This window comes from Schistosoma haematobium, chromosome 4, assembly GCF_000699445.3.
Source record: "Schistosoma haematobium chromosome 4, whole genome shotgun sequence".
NCBI classification, from domain to species: domain Eukaryota; kingdom Metazoa; phylum Platyhelminthes; class Trematoda; order Strigeidida; family Schistosomatidae; genus Schistosoma; species Schistosoma haematobium.
This window is the reverse complement of record NC_067199.1, coordinates 15,996,270-16,016,665: the sequence shown is the minus strand read 5'-3', so window position 1 is coordinate 16,016,665 and position 20,396 is coordinate 15,996,270. Positions and strand designations below refer to the sequence as shown.

The 20,396-nt window shown below is 29.1% G+C and overlaps 2 protein-coding genes across 2 annotated transcripts in view; one reads left to right on the top strand and one right to left on the bottom strand.

Moving 5' to 3' along the window:
- Positions 1–5,962, bottom strand: part of MS3_00007511 (uncharacterized protein) — a 58,521-nt gene extending 52,559 nt beyond the window's left edge. The window contains exon 1 of the mRNA XM_051215797.1: positions 5,592–5,962. Coding sequence (XP_051066331.1) covers positions 5,592–5,913 — 322 coding nt within the window. The 5' untranslated portion in view covers positions 5,914–5,962. The remainder of the gene's footprint in view (positions 1–5,591) is intronic.
- The window catches only part of WDR91 (WD repeat-containing protein 91), a 74,971-nt gene that overhangs the window by 36,836 nt on the left and 17,739 nt on the right, over positions 1–20,396 (top strand). The window contains exon 2 of the mRNA XM_035733288.2: positions 6,203–6,687. The gene's annotated coding sequence lies outside the window, so the exon portion shown is untranslated. The remainder of the gene's footprint in view (positions 1–6,202; positions 6,688–20,396) is intronic.

Below are 20,396 nucleotides of genomic sequence, written 5' to 3'. Positions count from 1 at the left end.
TTACTTATATCTTCCCATTGTTATTTAGGATTACAATTAATCAGTTTCTTGTTGGTATATGTGCATCCTGGGCGGATTGCCTCGATATAGTTTTAAGTCACAAGCTTTTTAAGCGAAGATAGATAGTTGCCAGAGTGGGAGCCAGGACTCGCGTTTCTTTCTTTTGGGAACCTGTCATCTAGATGTGCCTTCATTTTAGAGTTATTGATCATTCCAGAACTCAAACTTATTACCGTTCGCTTGAAACGCCATCGCGTTATCCACTTGACTACTGAGTCCTAATAGCCACCTCGTTGTGCAATAGAGTGAAATTTAAATTCACTTGATGATATTATATTTATTGTTTAAAAAAAAATTAATTAGAAATTTTCATATAACTTTGAAACTCAATAATATAATGATTACTGAGATGACCAAAATAAATAAATAACAATTGTTGGTAGATGACAGTTTTAACACACACACACATATACACGCAAAAAAAAGAACTGTTTTATTCTAGATAAATTTATTAATTAATGGACTTACTTATCACTATACTTATTCTGCATATTTTTGACAAATAAATCTAATACTGGTAGTTATAATGAAATTAAGTAAGTATTCAATTAAAAAAAACTATCCTGAGAATATTCACATAAAAATATGTAAAGAATTTCATTATATGCTTCCTTTAATAAATGATTACTATGTAATAAACAATCCAATTAATTAATTAATTAAACTATTGTTTAATAAATTTCAACATGACAACTAAACTAATTTTTTATAGAAAAAATATAAAATTAACACTATGTAGTAACTAAAACTTTATTGTACAAATTTTGAAATTGCCTAATATTTAAGAATATTTTATATAAATTTCAATGATTGAGATCATGAATCAGTTGAACTTAGACCACTGGACTTATGATCTCAACCATTAAAGTAATTATAATATCCATAAAATCTCTTCTAATATTTTATATCTCAAATTTTAATTCATTAAGTCGTGTACAGAGTACAAGAAAAGTTCATTATATACTAAAAATATTATGTAAGATTAGGTTAGTTCATCTAAAATGTTTTAAGGAATAAAGTTGATCTGAATAAACATAATTGTAAACTAATTCATTCATCAATTTCTTGATTTATTCGAACATATAAATATTAGTACAAGGGGGCACCAAATATATATGCGCCATATTAATTCAGCCAGTTAATGGTATGGTAAATTTTGTCTAAACTATGTATGTTTTGGTGTTGTGTTTACTTTTCGTATCCATGGTGGTCTGGCTTCAATTGATTCAACTGTTGAAATTACTACAATCTCCACGAAACCCCTTCTGATATATATATATATATATAAATCCCTTCAATTTACTTTCATTATAAATTATTGCTTTAACCGTTTATGTATAAAAGTAATAGTCAGTAAGCGAATGAAGTTGACAATTCCAGTATAACATCAATTATAATTTACTGATGGAAAATTCTCTTTTCTTTCTTCTTACAAACAAAGTAAATATTCTATCTTTTATATGGCTAGCGTTAACTGCTTGAACATGTTAGTCAAACGTATATTTTGTAAGTAGGTATTATATACTTCATTTTAGTAAATATTCGAGTCATTTATTGAATCTTTTAAGTTGGTTTATTTAATTTATTAGTATTTTAGTGATTAAACAAAAATAAAACACTTTTATGCATAACCTACATTTAGTAAGTTGAAACATGTTAGCGACTATTTGAATCTAATGTATAACTCATAAGCTTATGAATTGCAAGGTATTGGATTCAAATCTCACTATGAATCTTATCATTATACTTCAAATATATTCATGTGACCAATCCTAAGTAGATAAAATTTTATTGTTTATGCAACGTTTCAGTGTGGTTTGCTTAGTTTGGTTGTTTAAAATATTCATAACAAGGAAAAAGTTAAAATAGTTCTTCGAATAAATTCTTTTTGGTTTTACCGGTATTTTAAGAAATTAAGTAGTTAAGATAGAGTAAATGATCTCTCAATGACTTATTTTTTAGACCGAAAAATCTACATTTACATAAAAGGATAATTCTAACAGTTAAATTTAACGTAATAGAGAAAGTTGAATTGACTTAAAACTGAGTGTATAACTTTAAAATAGTCAATTAAATTTGCAGTTGTCTGTGATATAGTCGTCCAGAACGACAATCAAGGATTCATAGCTAAATCATAAGTCGTAATGAGTTCAGCATCAGTTGAAGCTACCCAAGTTAACATATATGTGTGACAAATATCCACTCATAGATTTTTTTACAAGATCAACTTCTAGCATCAAAAAAATTATTAAACAAAGTGAGAATCACAATTTCACATTATATAAATCATTTATTAATTAATACTCATTTAAGTGTACATTATTCAACTCTCTATTAACCTTAGCAACACATACATAGTAAAAAATGTTATTTTATCAAGACTTTGGTATATTCTTCCAGGCTTTGTATTTAAAACAAAAGTTGATTAATAATATAATGTACATAATTTAATGTGATAATTTATTTTATTTAAACAAAAGGAACCTTAACATAAATAAAATTACCAACAAAAAAGTTGCCAGTTTGTAAACAACTCCATAACAATTCAAGGTAGAAAGTAACCAAGATAATAATAAGCTATATTTAATTTATAATGGAATTTATATTCATTATCATTTGACTTGTCTTCTATATTAATATTAGATCAAATAAAATATAACCGCAAGTTATTTTTAATCTCTATGAAAATTAACTGTTTATTAACAAATACATAATTAATTCATTTCTATCATTTTCTCTATTTCCAAAAGGTATAACTAACTATAACCATACATTATAATATATAAGAAATTTTGTCTAGATTTGATCAAATAGTATCACAGTCTTTAGGTATCAAGTTGATATGTGACATTATTGAGGAAGAATGTATTTGTGAAATCTCAGGGAATGAATTTGAAGTAAATCCAACGATTCGCCTTGTAAAACGTCTTCAGGTAAAACGTTGAATTTACTTTAAATTCATTCGCTAAGCCTTTTACAAATACATTCTTCATCATTAATGTCATATATTATAATGTTCTAGATTATACAATATACATGCTTTAAGACAAAAAAGCTAATGGTTAATTAAGAAAATAAATTAAGTTTTTGAAATGTAGAAGGTTTCATACACTTTCTCAAAACTTTTCTTCGATTTGAATTTTTCCAATATTATAAGTGAAAGTATGTGTACTGTTTTGTTTTTTTCTCGTAAATGTTAAGCAAATGAAAGGAATGTACAGATTTGATGGATTCATATCAAACTGTTACGATCGTTATTCTTCTTTTATTTACATCGGCTGAAATGTATTCACTCTGATAATATTAATTATTGAATAATGACAAAAATACAAATTATTATATTAGTTCTTTCTCTTTATATAAAACAATATCTTTTTTATTTCGTGAACTTAACCTAAGTATCATTAAAAAATTAGAGGAAGTAGATAGTGGTTTCATTCTACTTTGTAGATAGTCAGTAGTATACAACTATCTGGTATTACTCCTGAACTTACAATTTGATATTTTAATAAAGTTTGAAAAAAAAATTCATACGTTTACAAGTAAACATATTTACATTTTACTTAAATTTTGACGAGATTATAATTTATAGATGAACCAATCAAGTATAAGATAACAGATCTTGGATTTTGATGCGAAATTCACCCATCCATTTAGTTAAATAAAGTTTTGGCATTATAGCTGATGTCAATTTGTGATGAAAACCCTTATATCGAATTCCTAACCATAACTATCAACTGTAAATCATAATTCTAATTCCCCGCATTGATTTATAACCCTCATTTGGTCCTAGTTATTTGGTGAACACTCTCAAGGTCACTTTAGCGTCACTCAAAGGTCGTCCATAAATTATAGTTTCACCTAAATCTCTATTCAATATTCTGATAACTACAAAATAATAAATGAAGAAGAACGACGACAACAACAACAACTTAAATTCATAGTTTATATACAATGTGTATTATATCAATTCAGATATATACATCAATATCATTATTAACATGTAATTTATAGAATATAAATTTCTAAACAGTAATTTCATCGAAATTATACATGTTGTTTTATAAGTTGTCATGAAAGAGAAATATTATTATTATTATCAGCTTTATTCAATATTATATTTTTGGTACAATATAGAATTCTCAGAGTAATTACATATTTATATAAATGACTAAATTAAAAAAAGTTGGGAAAATCTATTTTATAAATTACAATAATAAGTAATACTTATGATGTTTAAATAAAATATTAGAGAAATATAATTTTTAAATGATGAATATCTATTATTATAGATGATTGATATACTTATTATTCATTACATATTGACTGATTTGTATAGTAACTAATTGTCCAATATTGTTTATAAGTCTTATTAGATAAATCAGTTATATAACATTCATTATACATTACAAATCATACAGTCAATAAGCTCAATAAAGCAATTCAGATTATTTTAACAAGTTTAGTGTTATATTTTTTATACATGAACAGTTTATATCTCATCAACTTATCACACGATATGTGTGAAAAACTTAGATGAAATCTTAGATGTTAAATGATTAAAGTGTTAATTTTTAATACTTATCTGAAAGTTTAAATTCACTAATGTAATACGAAATGAACTGGTTCACATTTAGACAAATGTCAAATAAAAGAAATTTATAAAAGAATTTATATGACGTAAATTTGTTGTTAGTTAATACCTAAGATCATCCCACAATTTTGACTAACTTTGTCATGAATTTAAAGCAATTAGTCCCTTTAATAAATTTCGATAGAACAATGAGAAGACGGAGTTTATCTGAAAAATGTGATGTATTTGCTCTATACATTTCGAACAATTTGGTCACACATATACTTGTCAAGGCATTTTTATATGAGAATTAATAAAGGTCAATTAAATAAACGTTCAAGTAAAATAACAAAGGGGGGAGAAAGAGTAAGAAATTGTCGCGTTATCCTAGGCTATCGAATCACTTAAGGATTACCAAGGTAAATTCAAGGTTACGACAAATTTTTTTGTACACATAAGGAGGGTTTAAATTTACGAATAGCCAAGGCTTCAATAAACTTACGAATTCGTCCTTGACAATTTCTATACAACATTCTAAAAGCTGTATTAATGTCAATTTTGTGCCCCATTTCATATAAAAAATGCCTCGACAAGTGTATGTGTGACCAGATTGTTCGAAATGTATAGCGAAAATACATTACATTTTTCAGATAAACTCCGTCTTCTGATTGTTCTATCGTAACTTTGTCATATTTTACAAAGTATTTCAAAAGTATAAATACAATAAAATAAGAGAATAGTGCTGTCATTTATAATCTATCCTATGCACATAAATAGTGCGCTACTTCCTAATAGTTTGTTAATAGAAATAAACAAAAATTAAATAGTTATAAACGAACTTATAAGTTTATACTTGTATTTTAATCACTTTGATAGGAAATATATAAAAATATGATTCAAGTTTATTATCGTTTTATCAATTAATGTAATCATTATTGATAACCGGCATATTACTTACATATTGGAGTACTTTCAATATATAATCCTTCTGAATGTTGTAATCCTCTTCTTTCTATTGTTCTTTCAAAAAATTGACTTTCTAATCTATGAATTGGATAAATGACATCTGAAGTACTAATTGGAACAGTCATAGAAACTAATGGAAAATGTACAGATGAAACATCGGTTGTACCACTAACATGATCTATGTCAGTAGTAGCAGTAGTAGTTATTGTTAATGTATCAGTTGTTGTAGTACTAATAGTATTAGTAACAGTAGTGGTGTAAGGTAAACAATGTTCCTCTTCAAATGACCAGTAAGATTTATTTGAATCACTCATATTTTATAATCAAGTGTATTTTTACACTTATTTCTACTGTGTAAATTTTATCACGTTTAAATAAAATTATAATATTCATTTAAAACATGGATAAATAAATTGTCCAATCGAATTATACGTTCATTATTAATTACACAATTCTATAAAAACTATAGGAAAATTAACTCATTAATTATAACCTTGACTTAACCAATGAAATAATCATGCGTAGGATGTTTAGTGTACTGAAATACACTTTTTTTTTCTTGTCTATTAATATTCTTATCTTTCTATTCATGTCTCATTTTAGGAAATGATAATAAACTAACAATATGACCACCTACGCTTTATTAACTGTTGATGAGTAAAAATTAAAAAAATATGTATAGTCTAATAAATTCTATTTCAAATAACCTTATAAACAAACCACAATGAATATTATATATAATCAACTCAGATGATTTCATATACAAATTGGTGGATAAACTTAATATTCCTTATGGATTCTAAATTTTATAAACACGATACATTATATTAATTAACAGATTTGTTATAAACAAATTGACTTCATTAAAAAAAGAAAAAAGAAGAAAAGAAAAAAACTACTTATCCATTTTATATAAAATAATCAGTATATACAAATCAACACAAAATGAATGGGAAATATACTCAATCTTTAATTTTAAATTGGATATAATTATTCATTTATACATGTAAGATATTGTTTTATTAAAATAAGAACTTTCGTCTAAATTTTGAACGAATAGTTTCAAAATATTTGGGTGCCAAATTAATGTGAGTCATTAAAGAGGAAGAATGTATTTGTAAAATCTCAGCGAAAGAATTTGAAGTAAATCCAATGTTTCGCCTGGCAAACGATAATTTTGTTGTGTGATTATATTTTCCTTGAAAAAGCTTGGATCAGATTACCAGGCGAAACGTTGAATTTACTTCATATTATTTTATTAGTTTATAGATTATATTTTTTCATTATATTTTATTAGTATTAATAATGAATTTTACTTGACATATTTGAGTATTATTATTATTATCTATTTAATGAATTGATTAAAACAAAATATTGACAGATCATTCCCATTTAAACATTAAAATTAAAATTAAAAACACAAAGTTCACCGAAGGGATCTCTTTTCAACTAACTTATTATCAAGCTGTACAATCGTATATATATGAGAATAAATAAACGAAAATATCAATCAATTAAATCATTTTTAACCTTTGATTAATGAATGTTTAATTGTAGAGCATTTTTTTACAAAAAATAAATAAAAAAACATATAAATGTTTGAAGACAAAAATATGTTTACCTGAATAGTTAGATTTTATTTTTTTTCTTTAAAAAATAGTTGATATTTTAAACAATTTATAGGTACGTTATTTCAGTTGTCAATTTAATAATATCAGAAATTGGGCTTTTTATTATGGAGATTTTAGATATTTAAATAGTTGAAATCATGAGTACATTGAACCTAGACGTCTATGATTTTCCATGGTAACAATTAATTCTTAATCTTAATTAATTGATTTAAAATCTATCTAATTAATTTACTAATTTATTGAATAAGAAAAAAAAGGGAATTCAGTGAAGAAAATTTTCTTTTCGATCAAATCATTTACTTAAGCTATACATTCGTATATATATATATATGGTTATATGTGGAAAATATATGTCTATAGGAGGATAAAAAACATTTTGTATCACCAAAATGGATTCGATGATAAATAACTAATTTATTATCTTATATTCAATAAATGATATGTAAAAGAAAATTATAGTATCATTCACTTACTATTATATTTTAATTGTTCACTCACACTTGAAAGATTATGTTTGTTTGTTTTTTCTGATATAATAAATATGATGAACTTGAAGTTATATACAAAGTTTCAAATCATTAATACTAATAAACATAATAAACTGAATACTTGAAACTGTCTTAACTAATTATGATTACTGTTGTGTTTTTTTAGATTTTGCTTTGACCTTGACTAAATTGATATTTTATGTAAATAATGATATTATTATTTACGATTGAACTATTGAAATTCTGATTGATTTTTTTCTTTCAAATAGAAATAAATAAATAATAATAATCGATAAATGAAACACAATCTTATAAGTTGTTTTTTTTAATTTAAAAATAAAAATATATATCACTCAATTATTAAGTAGATTTCACAGGTTGAAATCATGAGTCTATTGAAGCTAGACCACCAAGGAAAACCTGGAAGCACTGGACGGCCATTTCGTCCTAGTATGGGACTCCTCAGCAGTGCGCATCCATGGTGGTCTAGCTTCAATCGACTCATGATTTCAACCTGTGAAATTTCTAAAACTCTCCACAAAACCCATTCTGATATTAAGTAGATTAATGAAAATTTATGATAGTGTAGTAAGCCCATTCAACTATTGTATTATTTATCTGCTCACTTTGATTTACACACTTAATCCACTATGTAAATTTCTGTGTGAATATGATTGAGCACATGTCTGCATATCAATTTTTTAATCTATTCTCTCATTGGTTGTAATATACAGACAATCAATAATTTATCCACACTTGATTATGACTCATAAATATATGTGGATTTTTAACACTCATATACACACTCTTGTTTTCCCTGTGTGCTTGCTTATTGTACACTTGCAGATTTCACCAATCTTTAACAATAAACTATCTCTATAACTAGTGTTCAGGCTTTTGAATAATCTCGAATAAATCCATAATTCTACAAAGAGATTAAGCCTGTATTAAATACTCAGTTAACGGGTTACTATTTATTGGAGTCAGATATAGAGGAAATTAGCCTTTACAATAGTACTTATTTAAATTTTATAAATATACAAAAGAAAAATCAATTCAACATATGTAAACATGGCAAGATTTACATCGAGTATAATTGAACACCTAAATATAATTATAATTAAATGATATTCTAATAAATAAATGTATTCGGTATTATTATTATCAGGAAATTATCATATATAAAGTTTAGTTTTTTATATTACTTACATTATCTGTAGGAATATAGGATTATTTATGTTGATTAGTATAGAAGATCCATTATCTTAGTTATTCAGCAATATAATCTGTTATTTATGTTTAATATTTATCTAGTCTTAAATGGTTGTCAATACATTAATAAGTAGCCTTAAGATTTGGACACTAATATTGTTGATATGTAGTTTTGATTTAATAGAAATTTAGTTTATTTACATGTTGTTCATATCATCGTATTTTTTTTCAAAAAGAAAGATCGAAATCATAAAACAGTGTTTGACTTGACGTCATATAACTGATAATAATATCTAATAATTGAATTTATGAGTCAATTAAAGCTACATTACTATGAAAAAACTGGACGTACTGAACGGTCGTTTTCAGGTTTTTCTACGGTGGTCTAGCTTTAATTGATTCATTAATTTAACTATTAAATTACTGAAATCTCCATAAAATCCCTCTCTGGTATCGTTATATTTTCTCAACTAAATCTATACTGTTTTCGAAGAAAAAAAGACGATATCTGAATTTTGTTAATATGAATTAAAAATAAACTTGTAAAAGAGTTTTATATAATTGAATGGTTGTATACATGAGATCAGAGAATTTACTTTCAGATTTCTCACTTCAATAATAATTCTTCATTAATTTATATTTAATATTAAAGCAATGCAATAAAATGTAATACCTTTTAGACAACTATCAATAACTTCTTAGTATAATGCTAAGCGATAAACAATGAAACCTGAAACAACAACCAGTCACAAACAGGACCATCATAACAAAATGACTTACAACTTACGAACTGAGTAAAAGAACTTAGTTCTGCATAACGTAATCTCCGATAATATTGAACAGAATGACAATGAAAGCTTCGCATACAAACTGGTTAGTTTAGAGAACCCATTAGCACCAAAAAAAATGTCTTATATTGTTGAACCATAAGTTGTTAAGATTCAGTAAGATTATCAATTTAATATTTGAAATTTATAGTGTAGAGACCCTTAAAATTATAATTTTATAGCTCACTGGTAACGTTGCTGACTGTGAAGCTGGGTGGCACGGGATTGAATCCGTCGAGGAGCACCAGTTCCCTCAAGATTACAGGTACACTTTGCTGACGAGTGCCAAGTAGCACGAAACCTGGGTCCAGGGTTTCCTGTCGACTACCTCCAACCACCATCTAGTCTCACAATAGTGCACACAATGCCGAGTCACCTAGACCGGTGACCATATTGCATCATGGTCGATAGCATTCGATTTGCACTAATAAGGACTTGACACACATGACATTGATCACCACACAGTGATCAATCAATTGTGACTATAAACTATGATTCCATGCTTTTAGCAATATTACAAACAAAATTACATTTTCCACTTCATAATCAATGCAAGAGTAACAAATGCTTCGTTTGACCAGTAAGTGTATGTTATTCATAAAAGGTACATTTTTAAAATACATAAATACTTAGTGTCTAGCTTGATGTTTTATTTAATGGAAACTGTTTTGTCTACAAGTGTACAGTTAGGTTCATAGGATTTCGCTGTGATCTTTCTTTGAAAGTGTTCTCCATAAGCATGACGTTTTCAAGACTTTCTATCATCCATTAGAACCCGACATACATATTTAACAATGTCTGAAAAGAATGAAAACTCATATTATCATCACGAACTCATCCGAACTGAAGAACCACTAAAACCTCAAGGAGTAGTAATCAGTAGGTTATTTTATGACTTGAAAATTTTGAAGAGTTTTCAAACACGACTTACTGTACGTTTATAAATGGGACATACATTTTCATTTCATGGTAGTTTTTCAATAGCAACTCGATTACCACAGTACATAAAGGTATTACCCTTAGTTCTATGTGTGGGATTTATTGCAAAAACCATTTTTAATCAGCACAAGTCTCTTACACGTGTTATCTAAGGAAAATACACTACTGTTGCTTTATTTTATGCATATATATATTTATATACACGATTAGCTCATGCTACGACACTTACTACCTTAGCTGGAGTTTTGTTTTCTGAGCTGGATGGTTTCCACGCTGAGCTTTCACTATTCTCCTAAACTTACCAACTTTCAAATTTTAGGATTATGAATATTTTACATGAAAGTCGATTCGACTAATCAGAAATACATTTTTAAAAATAATCACATGAAGGATACAGACAAACTAGTTCTCATAAGATAATATATTTTATGTAAAATCGTTGGGTTCCTTATTATCCGATGATATTATCCCTGCGTCATATATATTATTCAGTTATAAAGATTTATCTATTAGACTTGCCAACAAACTACGCAGTTTTCCTTGAAATTAACAAATATTTGAACATTCCACACTTTCAGCACACTTATCACACATCAATAAAACTGGTGTAGCAAAGCTCAGTTTAAATGAAATCTCCAAATCTTATTTTAATATATGTCAGTTATCGACTGAAAGTTGGAGGGATCATTCAGGTAACAGTTTAAATATGTAAGTGATAACTACGTCGTAACTACTAATCACTCGATATTTTTATCAGAGTTATTGAACTAAATCGATATAAGGCATCTATAAAATGACAGTGATAACTACTAAAGTGACCATAATGTGTCTGAACATTGAACAACTCAAGTTCATCACACAAAAGGGATCAACTGTAAAGATTTCTTTTGTGACATAAACTTAACATTCTATAAGTAGATCATCTATTTCTATTGATTTTAACCATTGGTATTGTGTGCTGATTATCCTTCATCAATAGAACATTTAGAAAATCGTTGAAGAGTCAGAGGATCACAAAATGATAAAGCGAGTTTGTGGATATAGTATATAAATTTAGTAGTGCAAAATTCTTCAAGGTAGATATATATAGTTATATGCATTCACTTTCCAACTGACCTCTGTTTTAAGTTAGTTTCTGATCAAGTGATTGAATGATTTTGCCAATATAAGCTGATACGTTGCGTTTGTTGATATGTCTATTGATCGCAGACTGATGTGAATGGAAGGTCTCAAGAAATTTTCTAACATCCTTAAATAATCCTCCGTTCAAAGCTCTTAAATTTGGTTGGATCGACATGATGAATGACATTTCATAGAGTTTAACTGATAATCAAAGGATATGAACCTGACATCGAAATTTAAGTTTACGATAACGGATACCAGTTGTGAACCAATCAACATCGAGGTGCAAAGAACAAGCTGTGAAACACATACGGAGAAATTCGAAAACTTCACTTCTATCTGAGGTTGGTGCTGATGATGTCGTTCAGAAGAACGACGAAAGCTCCACGACCAAACCATCCAGCTCAGAGAACAAAACTCCACCAAAATCATGCACCTGAGCTACAAATCTACTCCACTATCTCAAAGTTGTGAATTGAATATGAACTTCAGCAATAATCGCAAACATACCAAACGTTGCACTGGAATTCTATTCAAACAAGTGGTACACACATCCGCACGGACAACCATTTAGGTCAATCACTTGTGTGTAAAACATACATGTAAAAACAAGAGTTCAGTGTTAGTCATGTTAGCAATTATAAAAGTAAGATATAGAGTCTGAGTAACTAACTTGATTATTGTAAATATATTTAGTATCACATCATGTTTATTTATACCTAAAACTCACAATACTGATAGTGTAGAATCTACGATCTGACTTCGGAAATGGAAGTCGCTGAGTTTCAGCCGTTTAACCAGTTTTTCAATGTTTCCATAACAGGTATAGCTGGACATGAATTTACAATCCACAGGTGTTGTAATTCGTCGGAGATAAATATTAGTGGCTTGTGAGTTTCTAGTCAAAGGATGTTGATCTCCGATTCTAGGCCTAAAGAATTCGCATTTTCAACGTACTCTCTACATAATTATTATGCAAGTAAATTTCCTAGACTGTTAAAATATATGCAGCAGACCGTCTGTGAAATCACATCACTGAAATCATTTGTTTACCACATCGATGATTACCATTCTTCTGAAGCTGCCTCAAAATTGCTTACTTCTGTGAGCATATCTCATTCAACTAGTGAGATTAAATCATAAAGTGGAATGATTGTAGTTTGGCATTGAATTTGGTACTAGATTAGCTCACATAAGTATCAGGTTATCGAATTCAATTATTTCCTGTGGAATTGAATCAGTGGATTTGGAAAAGTTGGAAATGAGTTTCTTTTATTCAAGTCCTCATTTTCAATTATAACTTTCACGATAAGTTTATTATTAGTCGAAGTTGGAGAGTTGAATACGGATATTTATTGGTACTAGAATTTCATTCCTAGACATTTTTTAAAATGTATGGATAATATTGTTAGAAATTTTAAGATTTCATTATGGTTTGCTTAAGACTCATCCGACTGATATATGACTATTATGTTGAATGATAACCTATTCTCAGAAATGAGCAACAGTTCACTAAAGAACTAATATTGAAGTACATAATTAGTATTATAATGTTTGAAATAAGCTATGACTAATTTTTTAATTGGAAAGTGGAAGACCCTTGATTAAAATTTTAACTAGAAGTAAAATATCTGACATACCTAAGTAAGATGAATGTCACACATTCACTATAGCACAATTTTATTGATTAACACGGATAAACAGTTGTTAACACAAATTAACATAATTTAGTGTAGACACTATCATATTGTTTGATTACTGAATTTATTCAACGATATTTACGAGTAGTTAGTGTACTCATTTCTAAACATATCGTTCATCACTCGCATTACCATATTAGAAATCTGTCATTAGGGCAAACAGTCCCATGGATTTACTTAGTACCAGTTTGTAGAATTCAATAACTTTTCCTTTAGATGATAATTCGTTTTTAACAAAGAACCACTTCCATAAGCAATACTTAATAACAGAGTCTTATACTGAAAAACTGAATTGTGGCCAGTAGTAGGAACTAGTACAAACGTTTCATCGTACGTGGGATATGTCAGCTGTATATATCTAAATTCCGGTGCTGATTTTCACACCGAGGCACAAAGCTTTCGCCTCAAGCATCCAACATGATATCCACTGAAATACCGAGTCCAGATAGAAAACTACTTACTCAACGGTTATGATATTCATGATCACGATCAACATACTCTGTCCAAAACTTGTGACTAAACGGCTAAATAGCGGCGATCCGTACAGGATACAGATGTGGAAATGAAAACTGATCAAAACCCAGTCAACAATATCAACAACGGAATAATTCAAGCTCCTTCTAACAATGACGATATACTGACAAACCATAAAGCAATCGTCTAGTAATCTAAGTCAGTGCCACATGGGATCATAAATCACGAAACTAATTCACAGTAACATTTTAGTAGTAGTCACGCATAAACTTGCTAACTGTAAAAAGGAATCAGATACTCAACAGAATTTGTTTATTTACACATAAAACAACATTTTCCTTAGACACATTTTATGACACTTCAGTTATTACATGATGAAATTTACGTTGAAACTCCATATGGAAGATACAGTATGCGCTTAAGATGTTTTATTAATTCAGTCATCTGGAGAAATCCTCTCATAGATACAGTAGCAAGAAAAGAACAATATGTGTACACTTTAAGATGGATAATCAGAGCTAACTAGGTTTCGGACGAAAGAGTTATTAATAATACAAGTGTGTGTTCCCTAGTAATTTAACTACTTTAAATATGGAAGTCATACATTAGTCCGTAGAATAGTTTGGTCGTTTTAAATCACTCAATCATGTTCTTTTGGGCGTTCACTCCTCGTGTAATTAAAATGTGCACAGAGTGATATTTCATAGTAGAAATGAATCACTCTTTCACAGTTCTTCCGATATCTTAGTTTGATTCTTCTGAAGAACATATTGTTTCAATATGACCTATCACACAATTTTCCAGCAATGCTTCTTTTGATCAATTTCAGCTATGGTCAAATACCCAAGAAGAACACATCCTTGTTTTTGTGCTGCCGGTTTATCGGAAATTCAGACCAAAGCCTTTTCCTTAATTTTCGGTCGCAAACTAACTAGAAAACTTAGTGTCTATGTTTACAATCACACATTATCATAGACTTTGTGGCATTAATTTTAATGAGGGATAATTAGTTACATGAAGCGAATAATTTCAGTCAAATATGGACATCAATAGATTCTGAGATGAAACTAATAGTACAGTCAATATTTATGAGTACAGTGACGTAAGCAATAATTGTGTTGTGTAAAGGTTGATACTTCCTGTAACATGAAGTTATCTTGAACGGAAATTGTGATAAACTATTTGAATTACTAATTATTTCATAATCTCGTGTACCCAGATTGCGTTTACTGCCTCCAGAGATACTGCTCATCAATCAGCATAAATTGAAGGTTAGATTAATGTCACTAATATTATGATGAATTCTGTCAGATATTAAGTGACAAGTTTTAATCTTTGATAAACTAGCCCTAAATAAAATACATCAATAACCGTATTTCATGCCTCGAAAAAAGGGAGACCATTTTAGGCACTTGATAGAACGCGAAAATACTAAACCAATTTCATTTAACTAGAAATTATTTTCAAAATTTACTGAAATGAAATCTAGCTAGCTTGAACAAAACCACACAATAGCTTATATAACGATTCTAGCTTAAAACCTTTTAAATTCATAACATTACTATATGATGTACGAGGGGTATTTTGAGCTTTACAGAGTATCACTTTTATGGACTGTGACAGCTATCGTTCAGGTTATAGGCAACAGAAAATGAAGCTATCAACCTCGCCGTATTACAGCGTTTGTTAATTAAGTGTTTTAATTCACAGTTCACGCTTAATGATCAACCGAACAGTAAGCAGCTTGATAATTTGTTAAAGTATAAAACTATACATGCTTGTCTCCTCATATTCACACATTCTAAATCATGAAGTATTGTGAGCTTCACTTATTGACCAGTTTCCTTCCAAGATTCCCTGCTATGAACTGAATTGTATGGGAGAGTGATGCAATGTTGACACTATTTTAAGTAACTTACTATCTGTTTGAGACAGTGTAAACCTTGATGTTGAGCTCGTCCGATACAACTGGATACATCATTTCCAGTTATATTTTAGTAGAAATAAATTACAATGAAATGGTCTCAACTGTTGATGAATATCGCAAAATGTAATCAAATTTGTGTTAGCTAAATAATGATGTCAGTTTACCACATAGTTCTGTATTTTGTTTGATTGGACATTTGTGTTGAACTGATTGCAGTAATCTATAACTTACTGGATAATGCATTTGTCCGAGTGGATTGTGTGTTTATTCAATTTTTGAATCAACGTAGACAAACGTACTATTCTGTCAGTTAATACCATTTACAAATATCAATCAATTTATGAATAAACATTATAGTGTCCACTCACCTACAAATTGACTATAATTAGTAAATATGATCATATATAAAATATTCACTACGAGTGGTTACACTTTTGTTATAGCTGACTAATGAATTGTGCGTACAGTTTAGTTTGACTGTATAATGTGAATCATTTCTGCTTTCAAAAAGTGAGATTGGATTTTCAGACATTCTAATTTCAAATTTCTTTATTGTCAGCACGATATTTTCAGATAGCAGTAATTGTTGTTAAATGATAGCTATTTTCTACAACTTTTCGTCACGTGAAGTGATTATTCACTCTAGTAAAGTAGTTAGTGATGAATGGAACACTCATAGACTTTGTCATACTTATCTATATATGTATGTTATATCATATGCTATTTGTAAAATGAAAAATGTTTATTTTTAGATGATTGATGTCTAGAAAAATTCAATTTTATTCTCCGTAATATTGTTATACTTTGCTATTTGCTCACTCGTGTTTATTACAGTGGAATAATCATATTATTCTGAGAACAGTTTCCCATAAACGTCAGCTTCCTGACGGCAATATAATTTATTCATATACGTTCGATATCTATTGTAAAGAATATAGGTTGTTAAATGTGTAGATAATTTTATGATAGGCAGTATGTGTGATGTGTGTGATATCGACAGACATAAGTAGTATGTATCATCAGTCGAAAGTGAAATACCTGGAGGCATAAGGTTAAGAAGATCGAAGAAAAGAGAACAAGAACAGACAATGATTGTTGTGGAAACTAAGAAACAATGAAGACTGAGTTAATTGACTGATATTTTGCAAATGAAGTATATACTGTATGGCTCTCAGATTCTATTAAGATGTCCTGTAATTTTGTGTTCAAATACATTCGATTGTCCCACTTGTGTTCTCGTTCACTACATGTGTATTTTCGACCTTCTATTTACGGAAGTCTCAACACCCAGTATTGTGAGCATTACAGACAGTTCAAGAATCCTTATCAAGTTGTTGCATGTCTCGTTAAAATTGTTTCCATTCATTTCTCTGATGGAATGAGTGCTGAGCAAATTAAACAGCGTAGTGAAAACAAGATTATTGTTTTAATCCACGACACTTTTAATTCGACTATTCTAATTGAGGGTAGATGTGCATTCATCAAAGCCGGATTACTTTTCCGAATTTCTAAGTGATTATACTTTATCTTGTGAGTGAGACTTGTTCAAATGTACAGTAGTGTCGGAGGAGATTTTCCGCTGTAATCATACTCTAAAAAAATGATTCTATGAACTGTATAGATTCCTAACTTGTGGTACTATATGATTATATATGGATATTTAAACCGTGGGAACCTGTTCATTTAGGTATCCTTCTTGTTCTTATGCTTTTCTTACGACATTTTGGCTCTGTTGGTGATCGTATATAATTGACTGAAATAAATATGTGAATAATAAATCGTCGTAGTACGATGTATAAAACTTGGTAACAAATAAATAGCATACTAAGAACATGTAGAATGATACTGGATGTCAGATGAATGCAGTGAATGATCAAAGCCAAAGTTTTCATTACTATTCTTTCCTATTTGTGATGTATTCACACGACACACAAGTCTACTGATTATTAAATTCTCAGTTGATAAATTCTACAAGTTGCATTTTCATTGCTACTAAGTCGATTCAATTAGATCACTTGACGAACTTTTATAAAACAAGAAAAACAAACAATGTAGGGTGGAATGAACTCATCTTTCACTTCATAATTTTCTTTATACGCACCTCTTTCATAGATATAATGTAGATATATGAAGACAAAATCAAGATACTAGATGCTTGTGTTGCGTGTCTATGAACTATCTCACTATTAGTCTACTAGAAATAATCATTTTCATATATTCAGCTGTTCATATTGCATGTGACTAGTTAGTTGAGTGGACAATTTTTATATGAATTAGGAATTGCAAAGTTCAAGTTAACTATTTCTTCAAATCAATAGTTATTCATTAATATGAAAAGAATTTTCATTAACAAACAATCGACTGCAAATATGATCATGAAGTTAAAATAGATCTGAATTCCTAAAAAAACGTTTTAGGTTAGTTAGTATTGATTGTCAGCAATTCTACAAATTTCATAACCAAAATCTGCTAAACATTATATAATAGCTGAAAAAACTGCCAGCAACTTTTCTTAAGTTAAATACGTATGATTTTTATGTAGTAACTAATATCCAAAATTGCTAAACTTGTGTTTCAGCAATAAAAAAATCATGAGTAGTGAAGTTACGTCAACACTCTGAAAGTGGGCTGGAATCGTTCACCATTGAAACAATAGATAGCTTGAAGAACAATCTAATTTTTCTAAGGACAATTATCAAAGTATCAAGTAATGATGCATAGTTAAACAAATATGTGAGAGGTAATTTTCCAGCCTTTGCATAATTTAGCCCACACAGATTTGATTACATTTTGCGATATTCATCAACAGTTGAGACCATTTCATTGTAATTTATTTCTACTAAAATATAACTGGAAATGATGTATCCAGTTGTATCGGACGAGCTCAACATCAAGGTTTACACTTTCTCAAACAGATAGTAAGTTACTTAAAATAGTGTCAACATTGCATCACTCTCCCATACAATTCAGTTCATAGCAGGGAATCTTGGAAGGAAACTGGTCAATAAGTGAAGCTCACAATACTTCATGATTTAGAATGTGTGAATATGAGGAGACAAGCATGTATGGTTTTATACTTTAACAAATTATCAAGCTGCTTACTGTTCGGTTGATCATTAAGCGTGAACTGTGAATTAAAACACTTAATTAACAAACGCTGTAATACGGCGAGGTTGATAGCTTCATTTTCTGTTGCCTATAACCTGAACGATAGCTGTCACAGTCCATAAAAGTGATACTCTGTAAAGTTCAAAATACCCCTCGTACATCATATAGTAATGTTATGAATTTAAAAGGTTTTAAGCTAGAATCGTTATATAAGCTATTGTGTGGTTTTGTTCAAGCTAGCTAGATTTCATTTCAGTAAATTTTGAAAATAATTTCTAGTTAAATGAAATTGGTTTAGTATTTTCGCGTTCTATCAAGTGCCTAAAATGGTCTCCCTTTTTTTGAGGCATGAAATACGGTTATTGATGTATTTTATTTAGGGCTAGTTTATCAAAGATTAAAACTTGTCACTTAATATCTGACAGAATTCATCATAATATTAGTGACATTAATCTAACCTTCAATTTATGCTGATTGATGAGCAGTATCTCTGGAGGCAGTAAACGCAATCTGGGTACACGAGATTATGAAATAATTAGTAATTCAAATAGTTTATCACAATTTCCGTTCAAGATAACTTCATGTTACAGGAAGTATCAACCTTTACACAACACAATTATTGCTTACGTCACTGTACTCATAAATATTGACTGTACTATTAGTTTCATCTCAGAATCTATTGATGTCCATATTTGACTGAAATTATTCGCTTCATGTAACTAATTATCCCTCATTAAAATTAATGCCACAAAGTCTATGATAATGTGTGATTGTAAACATAGACACTAAGTTTTCTAGTTAGTTTGCGACCGAAAATTAAGGAAAAGGCTTTGGTCTGAATTTCCGATAAACCGGCAGCACAAAAACAAGGATGTGTTCTTCTTGGGTATTTGACCATAGCTGAAATTGATCAAAAGAAGCATTGCTGGAAAATTGTGTGATAGGTCATATTGAAACAATATGTTCTTCAGAAGAATCAAACTAAGATATCGGAAGAACTGTGAAAGAGTGATTCATTTCTACTATGAAATATCACTCTGTGCACATTTTAATTACACGAGGAGTGAACGCCCAAAAGAACATGATTGAGTGATTTAAAACGACCAAACTATTCTACGGACTAATGTATGACTTCCATATTTAAAGTAGTTAAATTACTAGGGAACACACACTTGTATTATTAATAACTCTTTCGTCCGAAACCTAGTTAGCTCTGATTATCCATCTTAAAGTGTACACATATTGTTCTTTTCTTGCTACTGTATCTATGAGAGGATTTCTCCAGATGACTGAATTAATAAAACATCTTAAGCGCATACTGTATCTTCCATATGGAGTTTCAACGTAAATTTCATCATGTAATAACTGA